We start from the raw sequence: 20,663 nt of genomic DNA on the forward strand, positions 1-20,663 counted from the left end.
AGTCTGGGAGCTGACCTTGTTCGTGAAGACAGAGGCAAAAAAAGCATTGAGTATGTAAGCAGAGTCAGGATGAGCTCCACCCTGACATCTGGTGGTGAGGTGTGGCAAGTTGTGGAAAAGAACTTCAGGGGCCGATCTCATTTGCATAGGCACACCCACCACGCCTAGAATGAGACCATAGCTGCCCAAATGGTCACTTTGGCTGTTGTGGGATCCCCAGTGTCTCTGTTATTGGGGCGGGAAGAATAAATTGTTATTACCCTGATTATGGGAACTGTGCTTGGAACTGCACGTGGCCTTTTGTTATGATGGAGGGATTCACCATCAACTAAGTAGCACTCGCTAGGCAAGGGTCATGGGTTCCAAAACTGTGTGAATGGAGAGAGGCTGGGGGCAAGTATTAATACTTGGTGGCATGGGCCCCTTGGTGCGGGCCTTATATGCTAATTGCACTTCCTCCTCTCTTCACTGTGGAATATCAGAGCTAATTTTGATTTCATTAGAAGTCTAGTTATAGGCTGCTGAGCTCACTTTGGGCTGACAGTGCACCACCACTGGGGCTCCCCTATTATAAGCTGAGTTCACCTAAGAGCTGAAATCACTGAGTGTTGTGTTAAGTAGTGGGGGAGCCTGAAGATATATTGTGGAGCAGTTCGATGCGGCGCAGTGTGTGGATGGCAGGAGCTGCTTGTGGGCCGTGGAGCTGAGTGAAGGAGTTTGTGGGGTGGCTGGCAGAGCGGAGTGCAGCTGAGCGAAGGAGTTCGTGGGGTGGCTGGCGGAGCGGAGTGCAGCTGAGCGAAGGAGTTCGTGGGGCGGCTGGCGGAGCGGAGCGCAGCTGAGCGAAGGAGTTTGTGGGGCGGCTGGCGGAGTGGAGCGCCGCTATGGGGCGGTCAGCTTCAGATCACGTAAGGTGCCTCTTACCCCTGTCCCATTTCCACCCAGGTTGGGAGGTAAAGCTCCGCAGATAAACTTTCGAACTCTGGGGCTGCCCTGACCAGGGACAGAGACTTTTGGGGCATTGGACTTTTGGGACTTTGGGTGATTTGGGGTTGCTGGACTCAAGAACCAAAGGGAAAAGGGCATGCCCCAATTTGCCTGGGGTGGGTTTTTTTTTGCTCATGGGTTGTGTTATGAATCCTGTTGGTGGTGTTTCCCCAACATAATGCCACATTGTTTCTCTCTGTTATTAAAAGACTTTTGCTACACTCAGACTATGTGCTTGCGAGAGGGGAAGTATTGCCTCTTGGAGGCGCCCAGCGGGGGTGGTATAGATTTGTCCCAGGTCACTGGGTGGGGGCTCGAGCCGGTTTGCATTGTGTTATTGGAATGGAACCCCTAGATATTGAACCCGGCCCTTGTTGCTGCCAACTCTGACGGGCAGAAGGGTTACAAGTACATTAGCTTTTTCAACATCCTCTCTCACTAGGTTGCCTTCCTCATTCAGTAAGGGGCCCACACTCTCCTTGGCTTTCTTCTTGTTGCCAACATACCTGAAGAAACCCTTCTTGTTACTCTTAATATCTCTTGCTAGCTGCAACTCCAGGTGTGATTTGGCCTTCCTGATTTCATTCCTACATGCCCGAGCAATAATATTATACTCTTCCCTGGTCAGTTGTCCTATCTTCCACTTCTTGTAAGCTTCTTTTTTATGTTTAAGATCCGCAAGGATTTCACCATTAAGCCAAGCTGGTCGCCTGCCATATTTACTATTCTTTCTACACATGGGGATGGTTCGTCCCTGTAACCTCAATAGGGATTCCTTGAAATACAGCCAGCTCTCCTGGACTCCTTTCCCCTTCATGTTAGTCCCCCAGGGGATCCTGCCCATCATTTTCCTGAGGGAGTCGAAGTCTGCTTTCCTAAAGTCCAGGGTCTGTATTCTGCTGCTTACCTTTCTTCCCTGTGTCAGGATCCTGAACTCAACCAACTCATGGTCACTGCCTCCCAGATTCCCATCCACTTTTGCTTCCCCCACTAATTCTTCCCGGTTTGTGAGCAGCAGGTCAAGAAAAGCTCCCCCCCAGTTGGTTCCTCTAGCACTTGCACCAGGAAATTGTCCCCTACATTTTCCAAAATCTTCCTGGATTGATGCTATTGTGTGTTGTTTTTTAACCAGTGTGTCTTCCCAATTTCTGTCCTCCCCATCCAAATTGCTCTCCTTAGTTAAAAGTATGCTGGGGGGGAACTCATCCCAGTGGGTATGATCCATGTGCACACTTCCCTTTAAGAGCTGAATTTTCCACTGCCGGGCTTCTGCTTTCTCTCTTTTCCACCTGTGCAGCCACTCTGCCCTCCCCTAATGGCAAAGAAAGGAATTGCAGGATGGTGGCTATTGTGGGGTGGCTATTGCTCAGGTTCCAGGGAGATTTCCTTGTGCCTTCACTCTCCCATGTTGTCCAGTTTCCTGCCTGAAGACAACTAGTACATTTGCCCACCACAATAAAGTGAGCAGCTGCAGGGCTTACTCCACTGGCCTCCATGTGGAGAGAGGGTTAAACCAGGCTGCTGGAGCCAGAAGGAACACAGAGGAAGGTCAGAGGAGCGGGATTTCCTGTGATGAATCACAGCTGTGCAGAGGACTGATACAAAAGTTCCTGCATCCCTTTGTGTCCTCATTATTCCACCGTGAGCAAAGCGAGAGAGCCCAACCCGAGGGGAGTCTCTGCTAGCCAGCGGGTCTGTTGAGATTTGCCTGCTGACCCTCATCCTCACCAGAGATGGAGCCCAGGACATCCCTCTACCTCGTGCTCATCTTCATTGCCTGGGGTGAGTTGGGTTATCCTTCCCTGCTGCTAACCCCCAGCCCAACCACAGTGTTCTCTAGGCACCACCACCTGACCGAGACAGCCTCATGGAGTCCATGGGGAGCCCTGGTCCTGGTAGAGAGATGTCTTCACTTCGCACCCCTTCTGCCGGCTCAGCACCCACTGCTTCCCCTTGCTGGATTTTGGCAAAGAGTCCAAGGACTGAGAGGTCCATGGGGTCTGAACACTTCACTCACCCCAGGCTTGAGAGCTGGAAGGTGAAGCAGAGGGCATCTGGCTCCCTGTCTTCTCCTCTTCCTCCCACCTCTCACCCTAACCTTGAAGCTTCGTTTGTCTCCCCATCCCACTTGTGCCCTTTTCCATGCACCTCTGCCTGGAATGACCTCCCTCTTCCTATGCACCCAGAGTTTCCCCTGTCCAACAAAGTCATCCTGACTCCATGCTTGGGAGGAACTCCCTGTAAACATGCACAAAACTGCCTCCTTGTCCTCCTTCAAAATTCTCCCCTGCCATGACAGCTACAAAAACTTGGCATCAGTTATGCCACTGGCGTGCTGAGACCCCTGCCCAACCTGCTGACCAATATCGTCGCATTATTTCCTTGCACTCCTCCATACAGCTGCAACCAGCTCTTGGCCTAGTTTGTAAGCTTTTGGGGGAGGCTGTCAGCTGCTTCTTTGTACAGTGCCTAGTGCAACAGGGTCTTGGTCCATGAAGAGGGTTCCGAGCCGCTCCCGTAATATAATTAATCATAATAATAAAAGTATCAGCGGGATTAATCTGCCACAGAGTCAGGGCTGGCACAGGTTCAGCGCCCCCTTCTGGAGCAAAAGGGGGAAGCAGTGTACCCACTGATTCAGGTCCCACTCTGCTCGCTGGGCAGCCCAGCTCTTCACTGCCACAAGTTAGCTCTAAATAACGTGGTTCATATTATTTTAATTTCCTTCCACCCAAAACTCTTCTCCGTTCCCTTCTTCCTCGGGTCATGATGGATTCTCCATCACTGGCCATTTCAAAATCAAGATTGGATGCTTCCCGAGAGATCTGCTGTAGGAATTATTTCAGGGCAATTCTCTGACTTGTGTTATCTAGGCAGTAACTCTAGATATCACTATGGTTTCTTCTGGCCTTGGCAGCTATGAATCTTGTCTGTCACCACCTTTTATGTTTGTTCCATGTAGTTTTTAAGCAAGGGACCCCTTCTTTTTCATTCACTGTAAAGCACCAAGCAAAATGCTGCTGCTGTATTAATAATTATTGTGTATGAAAAACTACTATTGATAAATGAAGCAATCGGTTAAAATCATTAACAATTATAGCAACCTCTAGCTCACTCTTCTCCCTGCATGAGGGTAATGATACTGCTATGGTGGTGCCACCAGATGGTGCTGTTACACACAATCTTAGTATGTGAGCCAGAGTACAGTCTTGGCAGACATAGTCTTTTTAGTTTTGTAATGCAGTTTATTTTTGGTGGGCAACTGTTGCAAAGGGAAGGAGGGTTTGTTGCTCCCTGGGAACCTGGCACTGATGCGTGGACTGAGATCCCTGACAGAGGGGCTTGGATGTGTGCTGTTTGTGACCACCTCTGTTCCAGGACTGCTGGTGCATAAATGTAAATAAACAAGGTGCACTAAGAAACTACTCAGACTCCGTATCACTGATTTCTCCTGCAATGAGCAATTGGTGTAGTATTTACCTGCCTTTGGGACCAATGCATGAAATATGCTGCACTAATGTTTTATTCTCTCTTGCATGCTTATTGCACTTGTGGTTCCCAATCTTGACACTAGGTGCCTGCTCCCAGGAGAATTGTCTCTGCACCCGTGGCTTTTGTGCTGAAGGCTGGGTGCAGTATCAAGATGCCTGCTATAAGGCTGTGATGAAACCGACGAAGTGGCCCGAAGCTGAGGCAAGTCTGAATACAGGGAGGCAGCAAGGCCTAGTGGAAAGAGCCCCAGCCTGGGACATAGGAGAGCTGGATTCTATTCCCAGCACTGGTTTGCTGGGTGACCTAGGGCAAGTCACTCTCCTCTCTGTGCCTCAGTTTCCCAGTCTGTAAAATGTAAAGATACTGACTTCCTTTGTAAAGTGCTTTGAGATCTTTTAACAGTGCATGGACTCTGCTCCTATCTTTTTCTGAGCGCACAAAGCACTTGGAGATGCTCTGCTTGGGAACACTACGTGTAGCTGATTTACAGCAGTGATCACCAACCCATCGATTATGATCGACTGGTCGATCCTGGAGCCTCTGCCAGTTGATCGCAATCTCTGGGCCGTTAAAAGTCCCATGGCACAGCGGGGCTCAGGCAAGCTGCCTGTCTTCTGTGGCCCCAAACTGCTTCCAGTAGCTGCTGGCTGCTGGCACGTGTCCGTGGCCCCTGGGGAGCAGGGGAAAGCAGCTCCGGAAACTGGCCAATGGGAGTGGCGGGGGTGGTGCTTGTGGTCAGGGGCAATGCACAGAGATCCGCTGCCCTCCTCCCCCCAAGGGGCACGCAGAGATGTGCCAGCAGCCACCCGCTTCTGGGAATGGTGTGGTGCTATGGCAGGCAGGCAGCCTACCTGAGCCCTGCTGCGCCACCTACCAGGAGCCACCTGTGGTAAGTGCCTCCTGGATGGAGCCTGTACCTTGTACCCCCTCCTGCACCCCAAACCCCTGCCCCAGGCTGGAGCCCCTCCTGCACCCAACCTCCCTCCCAGAGCCCACACTCCTCATCCCCTCCTGCACCCCAATCCTCTGCACCAGCCCAGAGCCCCCTCCTGCACCAAACTCCCTCCCACCACCCTCACCCCCTCATTCACCCCAACACTCTGCCCCAGCCTGGAGCCCACTCCTGCATGCTATCTCGCGTATCAGAGATTGCATCCCTCACTCCTGCACCCAACCCCTGCCCCAGGCTCAACCAATGCACACCCCACAGTTGAGAATGTTACACAGAATTGTGTCAATCCCTGAAGGATTTTGGATCCATAAACCACAAATGACACTAATAAAAAGTAAAACTCATGTCCAGTGGATTCTATGAGATTTGGTGCAGTGTGACCATATGACCCCTGCACCCAAACTCCCTCCCAGAGCTTGCACCCCTCACTCTTGCACCCCAACCCCCTGCCCCAGGCTCAGCTTGGAGCCCCCTCCCACACTCGGAACCCCTCAGCTCCAGTCCAGAGTCTGCACCCCCTCCTGCACTGCACCCCCACTCCCTGCCCCAGCCTGGTGAAAGTGAGTGAGGGTTGGGGAGAGCAAGCAACAGAGTGAGGAGGGGATGGAGTGAGCAGGATGGGGCCTCAGGGAAGGGGTGGGGCCTTGGGGAATGGGTGGGGTAAATACTGGGTTGATCTTAAATTCAAAAAGGGATCTAGTGTGTAAAAAGGTTGGAGACCACTGATTTACAGGGTTCCCTCATCACCTTTTCAGCAGAGTGCAGCACCTTATCTGCACTAGCTCATAATCCTCAGCCCCTTAGAGCAAGGACTGGAGAGGGAGGAGCGCTCTCCCTCAGAGACCTTGCCTGGGACTAATGCTGAGGGTATGTCTACACTGCGATTAAAAACCCCACTGCACAGTGTCTGAGCCCAGGTCAGCAGACTCGGGCTTGCAAGACAACAAATAGCTTTGGAGCTATTCGGGCTTGAGCTGGAGCCCAGCTCTGAAACCTTCCCCCTTCGCAGAGTTTCAGAGCTGGACTGATGATGGAGCCTGATCGTCTACACTGCAATTTAAAGCTCCGTAGCCCGAGCCTCAGGATCCCAAGTCAGCTGACCTGGGCCAGCCATGGCCATGCTGTAGGTCTTTTGATTGCAGTGCAGACACTCTCCCCTGGCACTTCCTTCCTGGGCCTTTTCTACTTTCTGGGCAAATGGGCTCATTAGCCCTGTCTGTCCGCAGCCCATCTCTGATCTGTCAATTAGGCACAGCTCTGCCCCTCTGGTTTACTCTGGGGCTAGTTAATTGGTGCTCTGGTGGTCAGAGGGCTGGTGCAGCTGCTGTCGCCCAGCGCTCTGGCCCAGATCGGTGGATGAGAAGCACTTTACAAGCGCTAGGGAGTATTAACAGCTGGGCTTCTTTGCTGAGCGGGGAGAGAGGGAGGGGACAGGAAATGCTCTTGAGGGCAGGTTACTAAGGGCTGGATTCTGGCCAGCCCCGGGTGGTGCTGTACGTGGTTCCCTTGAGATCAGTGGCACTGTTGGTGGAGTGGGCTCCTATGCAGCGTCTGTTCAAAGGGGTCCACTGACGTCTCTCTTTAAATCCTGAGCCATGTGAGTGAATCTATCCCTTAAGCAGCTGGTGTGACCCCTGCTAGGGGGAATCTTGGAATCCCTCCTCCGCCACACGAACAAGTCTGAGGGAATTTCCCAGCCTTCCAGATGGCCTCTGTTCACCTCCTCTAAACATTCCTCCAATGGCCATTATTCCCTTCCCACCAAGATCTCTGTATCCATAAGCTTATACTCCGCTCGAGGGCATTTCTCCGTGGGTCTGTCTGTCTGCAACGTGATAACACTTGAAGGCCGCATGCCATCTGTCCCAAAACGTCAGGGAACTGTCCAGGCATCGATGCCCAGAGTTCTAGTGATCTGGGGGAAAATCAGAAAAAAACAAGAAAGGGGGAAATGGAGGACACAGGGCCAGTCTTTGCCATCTGGTTAGCAGAGCAGGTAGCTGCAACCACCGCCTCTTGAATTGTTGGTGGATGGCAGCCATTAACACCTTCCGGCATCATACAGCTCCTGATCTTAGCTCTGCCTGTCCTCCCCACAGACTTTTCAAATGTTGACACTCTGAGCCTGTGCCTACACCAAGAGTGGTGGAAACCTCTAAAGGGGGGGGGGGCATAGGTGCCCGAACCATGGCCCCGCCCCCCACACTGCCCCTTCCTCAGAGACCCTGCTCCTGTGCTAGCCCTTCCCCCACTAGGCCACGCCTCCACATGGCTTCTTCCCTCACTTTTAAAAGTGGGGGGCATGTCCCCTTGCCCCCCTCCCCCCCATTCTGGCACCCCAGTCTTCACTCAAAATGCTATAATGGCACAACTGCAGCTGTGCTGCAGTAGCATAGACACTTACTACCGCCGTGGGAGGGGTGCTTTTGTCCCTGTAGCAAATGGACAAGTCCCCTCCCTGTGGCGGAAACCAAGGTCTGAGAAGCTACGAGACTTGCCCAAGGCCACCTGGTGAGTCTGTGGCAGAACTGGGAATTCAGCCCATCTCTCTTCATGGCTAGCCCACTGCCTCAACGAGAAGACCACTCTCCTTCTCTAGGGCCCTGACCCACTGATGTTCACAGGCCCTTTTTCATTGATTTCTCAGTGTTTTGGGTCAGGTGTGCAGGTTGCAGCCTTGTGTGAGCTGTCCTTGCGGTGCCTTTTCAGGTGGCATGTCAAAGCCTTGGCAGGAACTCCCATCTGGCCTCCATCCACAGCGCAGAGGAAAATGATTTCATCTTTCACCTGATGGGCAAGCCGCTGGATTACACTAAAGGGCAGGCCTACTGGATCGGCGCACACGACACTTTCAAGGTAGCTCCCGTCTCACCCGTCTGGCACAACCCATGATCAGAGCAACTGCAACTTCAGAGCAATTGCCAGGGACGGAGAGTCAGACTGGCCTTTCCACTTATACCCAGGGAAATCCATGGGGTTGAGAGAAGAATTTGGCTTCCTGTGTCTAAAGTTGTGGGCTTGTTATTTCAATCTGAAGCCAGGTCGGTGCTGCTCACTCTGCCAGCCCAACAGACAGAAGGATGGCCCAGCGCTTAGGGCAGTGCAAGGGGACTTGAGAGTCCTGGGTTCAGTTCCTGGGTCTGCCACTGTGTCTCTGTGTGACCTTGGTGCAGTCACTTAATCTACCCTGTGCTGAGTTCCCCTATCTGTAACATGGGGAGGACCCTTCCCCACTCCCCGGGATGGTGTGAGGCTGACTCTGTCTGTGCTGGAGTGGGCTGCAGTGAGGAAAGACATGGGGACACCTAGAGAAGGGACCTCCATAGCTGGGATATTAGGGGCAGCTGAGGTGCTAGAGAGAATGCTGATTCTTGAGTGGCTATTGCTCCACTCCTGGCCCCTGGTTTAGTCACTAACAGCATCACCTTTTCCCTAGGAGGGGTCTTTCATGTGGACGGATGGTTCCAAATACAGTTTCAAGACATTTCCTGCAGACCAGCCCGATGGCCTCCCGGGAGAAAACTACCTGGGCTCCTGGATCCTGGAAAACGGTGGGAGCTTTGTCCTGGGGTGGTGTGTGTGTGTGTGCATGTGTGCGGGGGGGCGGGGGCAGATGCTTGGTGGCTCTGTTTGGTCAGGGCTGGCTCATTATCTCAACCCCCTGACTCTCACCAGAAGATCATCACCCAGCTTCAGTTCCTGCTGGTTGGCTGGACCATCCGATCAAAGCATTGAGCTGTCTGGTTTGGTCTCCTACCTCTGCCCTAGCAACTCAGTCCACTGACCTCTGCCTCTGACTGTCTCTGACTAGGGCTTACGCCAAAAGCTTTGGAGGAAGACAACCCCTGCCTCCCCCCCTCCCAAGACCACCCCAATCCAAACAAAAGCCCTCCCTAGTGGCTGGCCAGTTTCCTGGGGAGAGCCCTCTCCAATACATCCCGATCAGTGATCAGCACATGCACGTAAGCCTGAGGACTGACAATTCCAGTGCATTGTGACCCACTCTCAAAGTGAACTCCACATATGGAACAGTGTGTGATCACCTCGGGCTGGGATCAGCTCCGGCCTGCCCCATGTGCCCTCAGGTATACCACAGCTACATGGGTGCAAACAGGGGATGCGTAGTGGGGTCAAGCAGGGTCGCACCCACCCGCCCCAGATTTGCTGCTTGGCTTGTACTGAGCATGCTCAGTAACACTACTGAAGCTGGCTGCCCTCACTCCCGCCCCACCCCGCTATTGGCAGGCATGGGTCACCCAGTTACACCAATTTGCACTGGAGAAATTGAGGACCCAAGATGCAAGGTGGCAATGGAGCAGGGCAATGTTGCTCTCAGCCTTTCTTTTCAGGCCTCATCTAAGTTCCCACTAGGGTTTTCCACTATTTATCTATCTATCTATCTTTCTGTAACCCTTCTGCCCATCAGAGTTGGCAGCAACAAGGGCCGGGTTCAATATCTAGGGGATCCATTCCAATAACACAATGCAAACCGGCTTGAGCCCCCACCCAGTGACCTGGGACAAATATATACCACCCCCGCTGGGCGCCTCCAAGAGGCAATACTTCCCCTCTCGCAAGCACATAGTCTGAGTGTAGCAAAAGTCTTTTAATAACAGAGAGAAACAATGTGGCATTATGTTGGGGAAACACCACCAACCGGATTCATAACACAACCCATGAGCAAAAAACCCACCCCAAGCAAATTGGGGCATGCCCCTTTCCCTTTGGTTCTTGAGTCCAGCAACCCCAAATCACCCAAAGTCCCAAAAGTCCAATGACCCAAAAGTCTCTGTCCCTGGTCAGGGCAGCCCCAGAGTTCGAAAGTTTATCTGCGGAGCTTTACCTCCCAACCTGGGTGGAGATGGGACGGGCGTAAGAGGCACCTTACATGATCTGAAGCTGACCGCCCCATAGCTCCATAGGCCTTCGCTTCGCTCCGCAGCCTACAAGCAGCTCCCGTCGTCCCCCGAACTGCTCCGCGTCCCACCAGCAGCTCCCGCCGTCCCACGAACTGCTCCACCAGCCTGTCCACAAGGCACTCCAGCCATCCCGCAAACTACTCCACAATATATCTTCAGGCTCCCCCACTACTTAACACAATACTCAGTAATTTCAGCTCTTAGTCAGTTCAGCTCTTTAGTGAATTCAGCCTGTAGTAGGGGAGCCTCAGTACTGGTGCACCATTAGCCCAAAGTGAGTTCAGCAGCCTATAACTAGACTCCTAATGGAATCAAAATTAGCTCTGATATTCCATAGTAGAGAGAGGAGGAAGTGCAATTAGCATATAAGGTCATCACCCAGAGATCCATGCTATCAAGTATTAATACTTATCCCCAACCACTCTCAATTCACAGAGTTTTAAAACCCATAACCCTTGCCTAGCGAGTGCTACTTAATTGATGGTGAGTCCCTCCATCATAACAAAAGGCCAAGTACAGTTCCAAGCACAGTTCCCATAATCAGGGTAATAACAATTTATTCTTCCTGCCCCAATAACAGAGACACTGGGGATCCCACAGCAGCCAAAGTGACCATTTGGGCAGCTATGGCCTCATTCTAGGCAGGGTGGGTGTGCCTATGCAAATGAGATCAGCCCCTGAAGTTCTTTTCCACAACTTGCCACACCTCACCACCAGATGTCAAGGTGGAGCTCATCCTGACACTGCTTACATTTCTATCACCCCAGTAATGACCTAACAGATGCCCGCACTGGTAGAGTGGTTACATTAGCTCTCACATGCAGATGACTTTCCTAGTCATGGATGTGCCTGTTCCTGCCAGCGGGCGGTTTGTTCCTGGGTTGATTCCTTCTGATTCCATCTCTTTCAGGCTTTGTCACCTGGAACGACTTTGACGGCAGCTGGTCCTTCCCATTCGTTTGCAAATACACCCTGCAGAACAGGTACCATCCAGCTTCGCTCCCACCAGGGCGGGCTCTTCTCCAGACAGGCAAACTCTAGCAGTGGCTGAAGGTGTCCCGGTGACTGTTCGGGCACCCACGGGGCCCTGTTGTTGTTTATATTGCACTTGTGCTCAGACTGTGCCAGCCACTGTACCAACACGTAGGAAGACACAGTCTGTCCCAGTGAGCTCCACATACAGCGATGGCAGTGTCCTGCCTGCATACCGCCTGCTCGGGAAGAGACGTCTCTAGGGAGCTTAGTCTCCAGGGCTCCTCTGGCCCAAGGGTGGGTGACTCCTGTGAGATGGGCGCCATCCTCCCAGGCTGAGATCCTCCAGCTCAGGCAGGAGCCACTAAACGGCCTTCAGACAGGAGCATCTTTAGTTACTGCTGACCTGAAACTGGCCATACTGGCATTAGAGCCTCAAATGGGAAAGGCCCCGTATCCCCTTCCCTGACCCCCCTAAATCCGCCAGGACCACTGCCCTGGGGCCACATTGGAGCTAGCACCCCCTACAGGGCAAAGGCCCCATGTCCCATTTCCCATCCCCTGAGCCAGCACCCTGGGGCCAGATCAGAACTGGCGCCCCTAGAGAGGAAAGGTCCCATCCACATCTGGGCACCACAACCAACAGCTGTTTCTCTTCCTCTTTTGCATGGGCAATGCCTGTTCCCACAGCTTCAGGGACCAATCCTGGTAACAGGATGTGGTGGAAGACATGGCCTGTATCCTGCAGTGGAGGCTGCGTCACCTTCCTATGCTGTAGCTTCACATCTGGAACCAATTACTGCTGTGTCCTTATCCCGTCTTTTGTGTCCTTGGTAGAACTGGGCAAATAACAGGTCTTGGGGTTTGCTGAGAATTCTGAAAAATTGGGGTGGGGGGGGTAAATGTTTAAAAAATATTCTGCAAATGGAGAAGTGGGGGAATCATTTTGCACCAGACAAAAATTTTGTTTTGAGTGTGACCATTTAAAAACTTTGTTTGTTTGTAATCAAACTAAAGGCCATTTCAAAAGGAAAAGTAGTTTCAGACCAAACACGCCAAACGTTTAGATTTGTTCTGGGTTGGTTTTTAGTTTTGACAGATACACTTTAGTGAAGCCAAAACAATTCACCAAATGGTTCGATTTCACCAAATCTGCATTTTTCACCGGAAAAGGGGCTGGTCTGAAAAATGTCACCCAACTGGATTCCCCCTCGGTCCCAGCTGGCGGGCGCCTGCTGGGAGCCACTTTCCAATGGGAACCCGCAGCAGGCCTGAGGCAGGGGGAACAAGGGTCACAGTCTCTTTGGACTCCAGAGCCACCCAGCTGTACACTGCGCTCTCACTGGCATGGCATCATTCGGCGATTCTGCTGATACAAGCTTAGCGAGCTCCCTGTTCCGATCCCTGCTTGTCTTTCTCCCTCCCCTTCCTCCTGCTTTATACATGTACCAGGTCATTCATACAAATGTTCTGGGCCAAAACAAAATGATCAATAAAAAAGCTGCGCGCCCAGAGAACGAATGTAGTCGTCATTGTTCAGCTCCTGGCACAATGGGGTCCTGTCCATGGGTGGGGCTCCCAGGTACTACTGTAATACACCTAATAATGTGCAGTGCCTGGCACAATGCGGTGCTGGTCCATGACTGGGGCGCTCGGGTGCTACCATAATACACCTAATAAATAATAATGCCTGTGACAATGTGGAGGCTGTAAGGCTCAGTTCTGCTCCTGAATGGTTGATGTTTTTAACCTTCAAAGCGAGGTGGGGTGGGGGGAGGAAAGGGCAGCGACCTGTGGGGAAAGGTTTATAAAACCACGGCAGCTTTGCCAGGTGGAACACTCACTTGCCGCGTTGCTTGGGGATAAGCCAGGCTTCCAGATTTCCTCTTGACTCTCTGAGATTTCAAGGGACAGGGAGATTTCTACCCTCTCCCCCAGCTGAATTTCCCATCTCAAGTCACCAACACGACCCAACGGGGCTCTGCTGAATCCCAGAGGTGGAATTGCTCTGGCAAGCCTTGGGCTGCGTCTACTCTTGACCATAACCACAATGGACTGAACCCCAGGGCCCTTATCCAGCCGGTGACACTGGGGCTTTTGCCTGGCTAAGGGATGTGTGAAATCTGCAGGCCCAACCTTACAGCCTCATGTTACAAGGTGCCCCATATGGAGACTCTTCTTCTGCAGGGAGGCAGTGTTTACTCCACGGCAGAAAAATGAGGGGCTCATCCCCCTCAGCCCACCTGGATCCCCACCTGCATCAGGCCATTGGAAGACTGAGGCTGACTTGATGGCAGCCTTTACATTCTGCCCAGGGGAGAACAGCCCAGGTACCAATGGGGTGTCTAACCTGGTGGAGAAAGGCAGCACAAGAACCAACAGCTGGAAGGTTAAAGCCAGACACACCTGAATTAGAAACAAGGCATGGATGTTTGAGGCAGGCTGGGTGAGTAACCGTGGCACAGCCTGCCAAGGGCAGGGGGGGGCCTTCAAACTCAGTTGGGAGGCCTTGGGGGAAGATGCTTCAGCCAGACACTTGTTACTGGGCGCAGGGCAGGGGGAAATGGGTGAACTTTGAGGCCTGTGATATACAGGAGTTCAGACTCGATGATCTAATGGTCTCTTCAGGCCTTAAACTCCATGGGTGTCTGCAAGGCACTGCACACACAGGCTCGCCAGGTAGATCTGTGTTGGATCTTGGGCTCCTATGGCTCTTCTCCAGGTCCCTGACAGCCAGCAGAGGGACACCTCAACCAACATCTGCCCCACAAGGGGCACCTCAGAAAAATCAGTGCGGTCTCTGGAGCAGTCTCTAGGAAGCCGGTGGGGGGTGATTTGTGCCCCCTGTGACAAGGTGTGACTCACCACAGTGGCACCTCTTGCTGGCAGGTTGGTGCACCTTCTCCCAACGGTGCTTTCCCTACCATCACATCTGCTCTCGGGTCCATCTCACGGCAGAAGGACCGGGGTATCCTCTGAGTCATGATCTGTGCTCCCCCCTTCTCGGGGGCTGGCAGGCAGCTGTTCAGTCACTTCCCCAGTGGCAAGTGGGGGGACTCAGACCCTGAATGTAAAGGTGCTGGGGGACCCAGTGGGGCAAGTGAAAAGATAAACTAGCCATTGCAAAGGGCAGAGGGAGACCTAGCATACCAGAGGGGAAAGTTTAGCGATGATGTACAGGACCAGGAAGACGTGTGTCCCCTGTTGAGGGAGGCAGACAGAGAAAGGGGTGAGCTATGGATGCAGCTTAGGCAGCTGCAGGGTCGGAGACACCCAACCCCTTGAGGGATGCAATCTTGAGGGGGATGGTTTGTGATGGGGTGTCTACCTCACACACTGTAAAAGGGGTTAATCCTGCATGCGAGCAGCGGATGTGAGTCCTCCAATCAGCCTAGAGAGGCTGCATTGGGCGCAGGCAATCTGGGAAGGGCTGCAGGGAATGACCAATCAGGGCCTGGCAGGCTCACATAAAAGAAGCCCCTGGGCTAGAGGTGGTCAGTGGCTGCTGGGAGCTTGAGGAGGAAGAAGTGTGTCTCTAGCAGGCGGAGAGCCCTGCGGCACCATGGACAGAGCAGTGCTGGCGGGGACCGAGGGAACTCGCAGCTGGCTGCTAGGACAGACGCGCTGCATCCCTGAGGTAAGGGTGAAGAAGGTGCTGGGGTCGTGGGGAAGTGGCCCCGGAAAATGTGCTGAGCAGTTGGTTGGGGTGCAGCATGTGGCTGCCATCTATAGGGTCCCTGGGCTGGGACCAGGAGTTGTGGGCGGCCTGGGTCTCCCCTCCCCGCCACTGGGGAAGTGACTGGACTGTTAGGCAGGAATGCTAATCCCCCAGAAGGGGGAACACAGATGGCGACATGGCTGGAGGGCCGAGTCACGAAGAGGGTGCTGTGGTTCTTGAGGGGGGTTGCAGGCAGATGCAGTAATGGTGTGCAAGCTGCAGATGGGGGGGCTGGACTTGAGCTCCTCCCCAGCGTGACCAGGAGGAGGTGCCAGTCTGGTGATGCGCCCTGTGACACCCCATCCCAGAGACAGCATCCCTCTAAGCGCTTGTTGCTTTGCATCCTTCTACCCTAGTGTGTCGGTAGCTGCACTGGACACCCGTAGCCTTGTGCTTCACTGTCCTGTTCTGGGTGCCTAGCTCCTGCTGAGGTGTTTGCCTCAGACTGTTGCCAGCCAGCCTCACCTGGGACTTGGGCCCTTCCTGGCCCTGCAGGATTGGGTGGCCCAGTGTTTGCAGGGCTGGCTCGGTGCTGGAAAATGAATGGCAGTGCTTCCCCCGGGGGCTGTGGCATTCACCACAAAGCTTCAGCCCAGAGTGACAGGCCAGGGGCAACGCCCCACTAAAGGCTGTGGCCACAAACTCTTTGGAGGAAGAAACTGCACCACAGGACGTTTTACCAGGGTTGGCCCTTTGGCCTGAGCCATTAGCTGATGTTTGGGGCCTTGTTTCTGTTACCATGGGTCAGTCCATGATGTGAGTCAAGTCTATTCTTTGGTGGCATCTTGTGTATCTCCAAAGAATGTACACACAGTCCTGACAGCAGCAGGCAGCTTCATTGCCAGAAATCCCCACACCTGCCTCTCCAACGGGCTCTCTGCCCAAGAAGCCCAGCAGGTCCTTCCTCTCAGGGCCATGCTCACATCTGCTGCTTCTGGCTTTCTCTGTCTCCAGCACACACAGGCTTCTAAACCAATTACCCAGCCCCTGTGTTTGCAACTGGGGAAACCCCTTGTTACAGGGATTGATCAGCTGCCTCCTGATTGGGTTTGAGAGAGCACCTGGGCCCTAGGCCAGTCCACTGGGAGCTGCTTGACTCTGAGAAGGAAAGGAGAGAGCTGCCAGAGCGAGAGGAGCAACAATACTGAGAGCTTTGGGCATTGAGGGTGTAGCATTTTCCAGATCCAGACCCTGGTTGTCGGCAAGCAGGATCAAACCTGGGACCTCTGGAGCTAAATGCATTAGCCTCTACTGCATTAGCTGAAAGCCACATGGTGCATAGCTAAAGCAGTAGCAGATTCATTAATCTCAAATGGTCCCTGTGCCACTAGAGGGGAAAGAGAATCACACCCACAAGGTGTGTGGGTTACACAGGCAAACCTGATTTCAGTTTCTATGCTTCCTCCAGCTATCAAGCCACCCAGGATCCTTCCCACCAATTGCCTCCAGCTGACCACTGTTGTGCACAGTGATGGAGCACAAGTAGGTGTAGAAAAATGTAAGCATTTAAGAAGGTCGGGGAGGGGCTGTTCTATTATGTGGCCTAGTGGATGGTGCTGTGGACTGGAATTCAGGAGATATGGCTTCTATTCCTGGCTCTGCTGCAACACCTTGGGCAGGTCATATCCCCTCTCTGAGCCTCAGTTTCCCCATCTGTGAAAGGGGGATGCTAATTACTTTGTGACATGCTTTGAAATCTCCTGATGAAAAGTGCACTGGAAACACTAGGGATGACTAATCTGGTCTCCAGCCCTAACTACAGAGCTCGGTCGCAGCTCTCGGGTGGTAAGGTGATGTAGTAGATGACCCTGGGATTACAGGCTGTGATGCAATCAGGCAAAGACCCAAGGAATCGGAGTTAAGGTTGTGCATAGCCCCTTAGCTCTGGCATCTGCTGCTTTGCCAGCGCCCAAGCTTAATGCAGTATTGTTTTTAATGGAATAAATAAAATACATTCCCCATTAGGCCCATCCTGTGGAATGCTCCCTAGAGATTAGGGAGAAAAAGAAATGGGTAAAACAAATGGTGCTTGTATCCTGAAAGCTTTGGATTTCATTAGATACATTGTTCTGTTTCTGGTCTGCCATTGTCATCCAGATCAGACAAGGCTCCCGTTGTATATTTCTTCACGCTTCACAGCCTTAATTCCCAACACAGGTTGAGCTGTGACAGCCACAGTCAGAAAAATGAAGAGACTTCTCAGTGCCTTTATCTACACATCCTGCCCTTATCCTATTTCTAATATTGTTCAATTGTTCATTACTCCACAATTATGACATCATAAATTGAGTCCTACCAAATTCACAGCCATGAAAAACATGTCACACATTCTGAAATCTGGTCTCCCCTGTGAAATCTGGCTATTGGGGGGCAGGCGGTCATGATATTGCCACCCTTACTTCTGCGCTGCCTTCCGAGCTGGGTGGTCGGAGAGCAACAGCTGCTGGCCAGGCACCCAGCTCTGGAGGCAGCACTGCTGCCAGCAGCAGTGCAGAAGTAAGGGTAACATGGTAGGGTATTGGGGTTCTAACTCTGAATTTTAGCAGACATCCTTATCCAGGGCGACTTACAAACATTACAGTTGTACAGTACAATACTTGTGTTTATACTGTATGAACACATCCACAAAATTTACTATTTATGCTGTGATCAACCTTTGAAAAATGTGATTTCTCCACAATGTCAGTAGACCCTAATCCTAAGTAAAGCTGTGTTGTTACCAGTGTAATGATCTGTACCTGCAGGGCGGTATTCGGACATTAGATGTCTCTATGCACTTTATAGAGTTCCAAATGGGGTGTAGGTCCTGGTAAACAATGGTAACAAAACCGGAATTCACACCAGGTGGAAGCCAATTTGTTTGGCACTAGTTGTGGCTGTTTTCTTTCTGTTTATGAATGGTTAGAAGTCCATGGATCACAATCACAGCTAGAAGGAGCTATTGTACTAATTTAGCATAATCCTGCTTTGTGCGACTAATGACACCTCCCTGCATTGGTCTCTCACTTCCAGAGAGCGAAGAAAGGAGCTGCAGCTGGGCTCGTGAGGCGGGTTTAGTCCGTGCCCTCATGTCTGGACGGGGATCAAAAACCAAGGCGTGGTTCCTGCTGCCTTTGTCTTGCCAGCCCCTGTGTCCTCTAGCGCTCTCTTCCAGTCGATGCTGCTGCAGTTCCCCATGGCCAGTCATGGAGATGGATCTATGCACTTTACATGCAAGACCAGGCTGGGAAATGGCCCCAAGGACTGCAAGGAACCTACAGGCTCTAGCAGCTGAAGAGCTATGCAGCAAGGGACTTAGGCCCACATTTTCACAGAGACTTCAGTGCCCAACTCCCATCGCTTTTAATGCGGGTTAAGTGCCTAAAAATACCTTTGAAGATCTAGGCCTTAAAATATCATCCATGCATAGACCTAGAAGCCGCTGTGACCTTTGCTTAGGAGATCAATGGAGTTTTCTTGTGGTATTTGACTCTGTAGTGTAATCCTGGTTCCAGCTCTTTTTATGTACAGAAGGGCCTGGGTTCAAGCCCCAGTGGAACCAGCTGAGCCCTGCTGCCAGAGCGTAAAAGCCAATGCTGCAACTTTCTGGGATGATTTTATATCACTGGGGGAGCCTATGTTAGTACCCACCCCTCTTCTCAGCCATCTTGATTCCCAGAGGCTCTTTCCCAATGAAATGCAAGGGGGCACTGTGTGGCCTAGGGCACTAGATTGTGGCTGGAGAGAGCTGGTTCTATGTCATTGGCTTTCTGGCCTGGGGTAAGTCACTTCGCTTCTTTAGTGTGTTGGTTTTCTCATGCTTAGCACAGGGAGAATGATGCCGACCTGCTCTGGAAAGCGCTTTGAGATCTGCTGATGGCCAATCTGCTATTGGGACCCCTGGCCTGTGCTGCCACCATGTGGTCACTGGCACTCCGCATTCCCTGCTGAGTCCACCAGGGATCCTCATGAATGCAGCAAAGTTATGCATCTGCCTCACCTGCCCCCCCAAGCTGGGGCTGCACCCCACCCCACCTCCCCCACTCCTATCAGCACAAGTGCACCAGCTGTGTGTCAGCAGGGACTATGAGATGGGGCACAGGTATTCTGTGCCCTTTGGGGGGCTCTTCTGCTGCAAAACAGGGAACCCCCTGGGGGCACCCACCTGGGGACCATGGATGACCCCTACCTGAAGTGCTGCCTGGTGGGATTCAGCCAGCACCTGGCTCTGATCAGCAACAGCTGCCAAGTAGAGTACTGCATCCAGTCTGGGATCTTCACCGGAGGGGCCCTCTCCCCGGCACAGCTCCCTCCCTATATTCGTCATGACCCTGGTGGGCATTGACACAGTCCTGGTGACCAATGCCAAGGGAGAGCGTTGCTGGGTCAAAGATGCCCAGACCCAGCTGTGGCAGCTCAGGGATCCCGCTGAGCCATGCCCTGCCACAGGGCTGGGTGGTGGAGGGGGCCTGTCTGGCACGGCCACGGGCCTGGCCATCCTCATCGCCCTGGCTGCGTATGGCTCCTGGAGGCACAAGGCCAAAGGTTACCGCACAGTGGAAAAGGGACAGAGCCTAGTCCCAGGCAGCTCTGCGTATGGCCCCGCTGCTGAGCTGTGGGGGAGATGCCAGCCTGACCCGGAGAGCCAGACAGGTTAACTCCCACTGGCTTCTACTGGGAAAAGCCCCCTCTGGCCCCAGGCACAGCAACAAGCTTCCCGCTGCACAGAACCCTGAGCTCCCGCTCGGCAGAACCTGAACTCTTCTTTCCCTCCCCACGCTGCATGGCAGAGCCACACGCTCCTCTTCCTCTGCTGGGCAGAGACAGGAGATCCCTCCCCTCCCAGGCTGTTGCTGGGTCCAAGCCCCTGGAGCTAGAGATATATGTGCACAGGAGTCAGGGCAGGGGTAATGCTGAAGTCCACCTCAGAGAGCCGTGGAGCGTCTGTGCTCTGAACTGCCCAGTGATTCAATGCAGAGACAGTGAGGGCAACTCCCTAGCCTTCCCCCAGGGCTGACCTGTGGGGGTGGAATTAACTCAGCAGGGTGGTAGGGAACGAGCCACAGTTGAGATCAGGCTGTGGGTGGGGGGGATGGCCTGTGACCCAGCACTACACCGTGCAGGGATCACTCTAAAGGTCCCCCTCATGGGCCAGCCCAGAGCGTCTTTGCTCCTTTTACCTCCACCCCACTCCCCTGAATCCCCTTTGCCAATTCTCCGAAATGAGATGTGGGCCTCAATTTCCACAGGGCCCAACCTGAAGTCCCTTAAAGGGACCTGACTCATTGTCCTGGCACCTAGCTCTTGGGGAGTGTCACTTTTTGCCCCCCCCCCCCCCAAGTCATGAGTCCCTTCCCAATGCTCAGGTGTAGAAAGGAAAGCATAACCAGCCAGGGTAGGAGCCAGGAGCCTGTCTCCATGGGCAGCTCCAGGAGGAGGGCAGGGTTGCAACGCTGAGGTGCCTGAACAGGGGATGTCATCTATCTCCTGCAAGGTGGTGGCAGGGGGTGGGCAGAGTTCAGAGCCATCTCAGTCTATAGGCACATAGACACCCACCCTCCCATGCAGCAATGCCAGGGAGCCAACACCAAGGGAGGGGGAAATACATGCACTCTGTATTTCAGAGCCCCCATCCCCTCCCAGGAAC

At 53.0% G+C, this 20,663-nt stretch overlaps 1 protein-coding gene across 1 annotated transcript; it reads left to right on the top strand.

The window, feature by feature from the left end:
* Positions 1–2,594: 2,594 nt before the first annotated feature.
* On the top strand, positions 2,595–12,836 carry LOC140913785 (lectin-like). The gene is made up of 6 exons (XM_073350580.1): positions 2,595–2,766; positions 4,559–4,677; positions 8,138–8,284; positions 8,865–8,979; positions 11,258–11,330; positions 12,010–12,836. Exons 1-6 carry the CDS (start codon positions 2,718–2,720, stop codon positions 12,029–12,031), a joined length of 525 nt encoding a protein of 174 aa, XP_073206681.1. The 5' UTR covers positions 2,595–2,717; the 3' UTR covers positions 12,032–12,836.
* The last annotated feature ends 7,827 nt before the right edge of the window (positions 12,837–20,663 follow it).

This window comes from Lepidochelys kempii, chromosome 6 (genome assembly GCF_965140265.1).
Source record: "Lepidochelys kempii isolate rLepKem1 chromosome 6, rLepKem1.hap2, whole genome shotgun sequence".
Taxonomy (NCBI): domain Eukaryota; kingdom Metazoa; phylum Chordata; order Testudines; family Cheloniidae; genus Lepidochelys; species Lepidochelys kempii.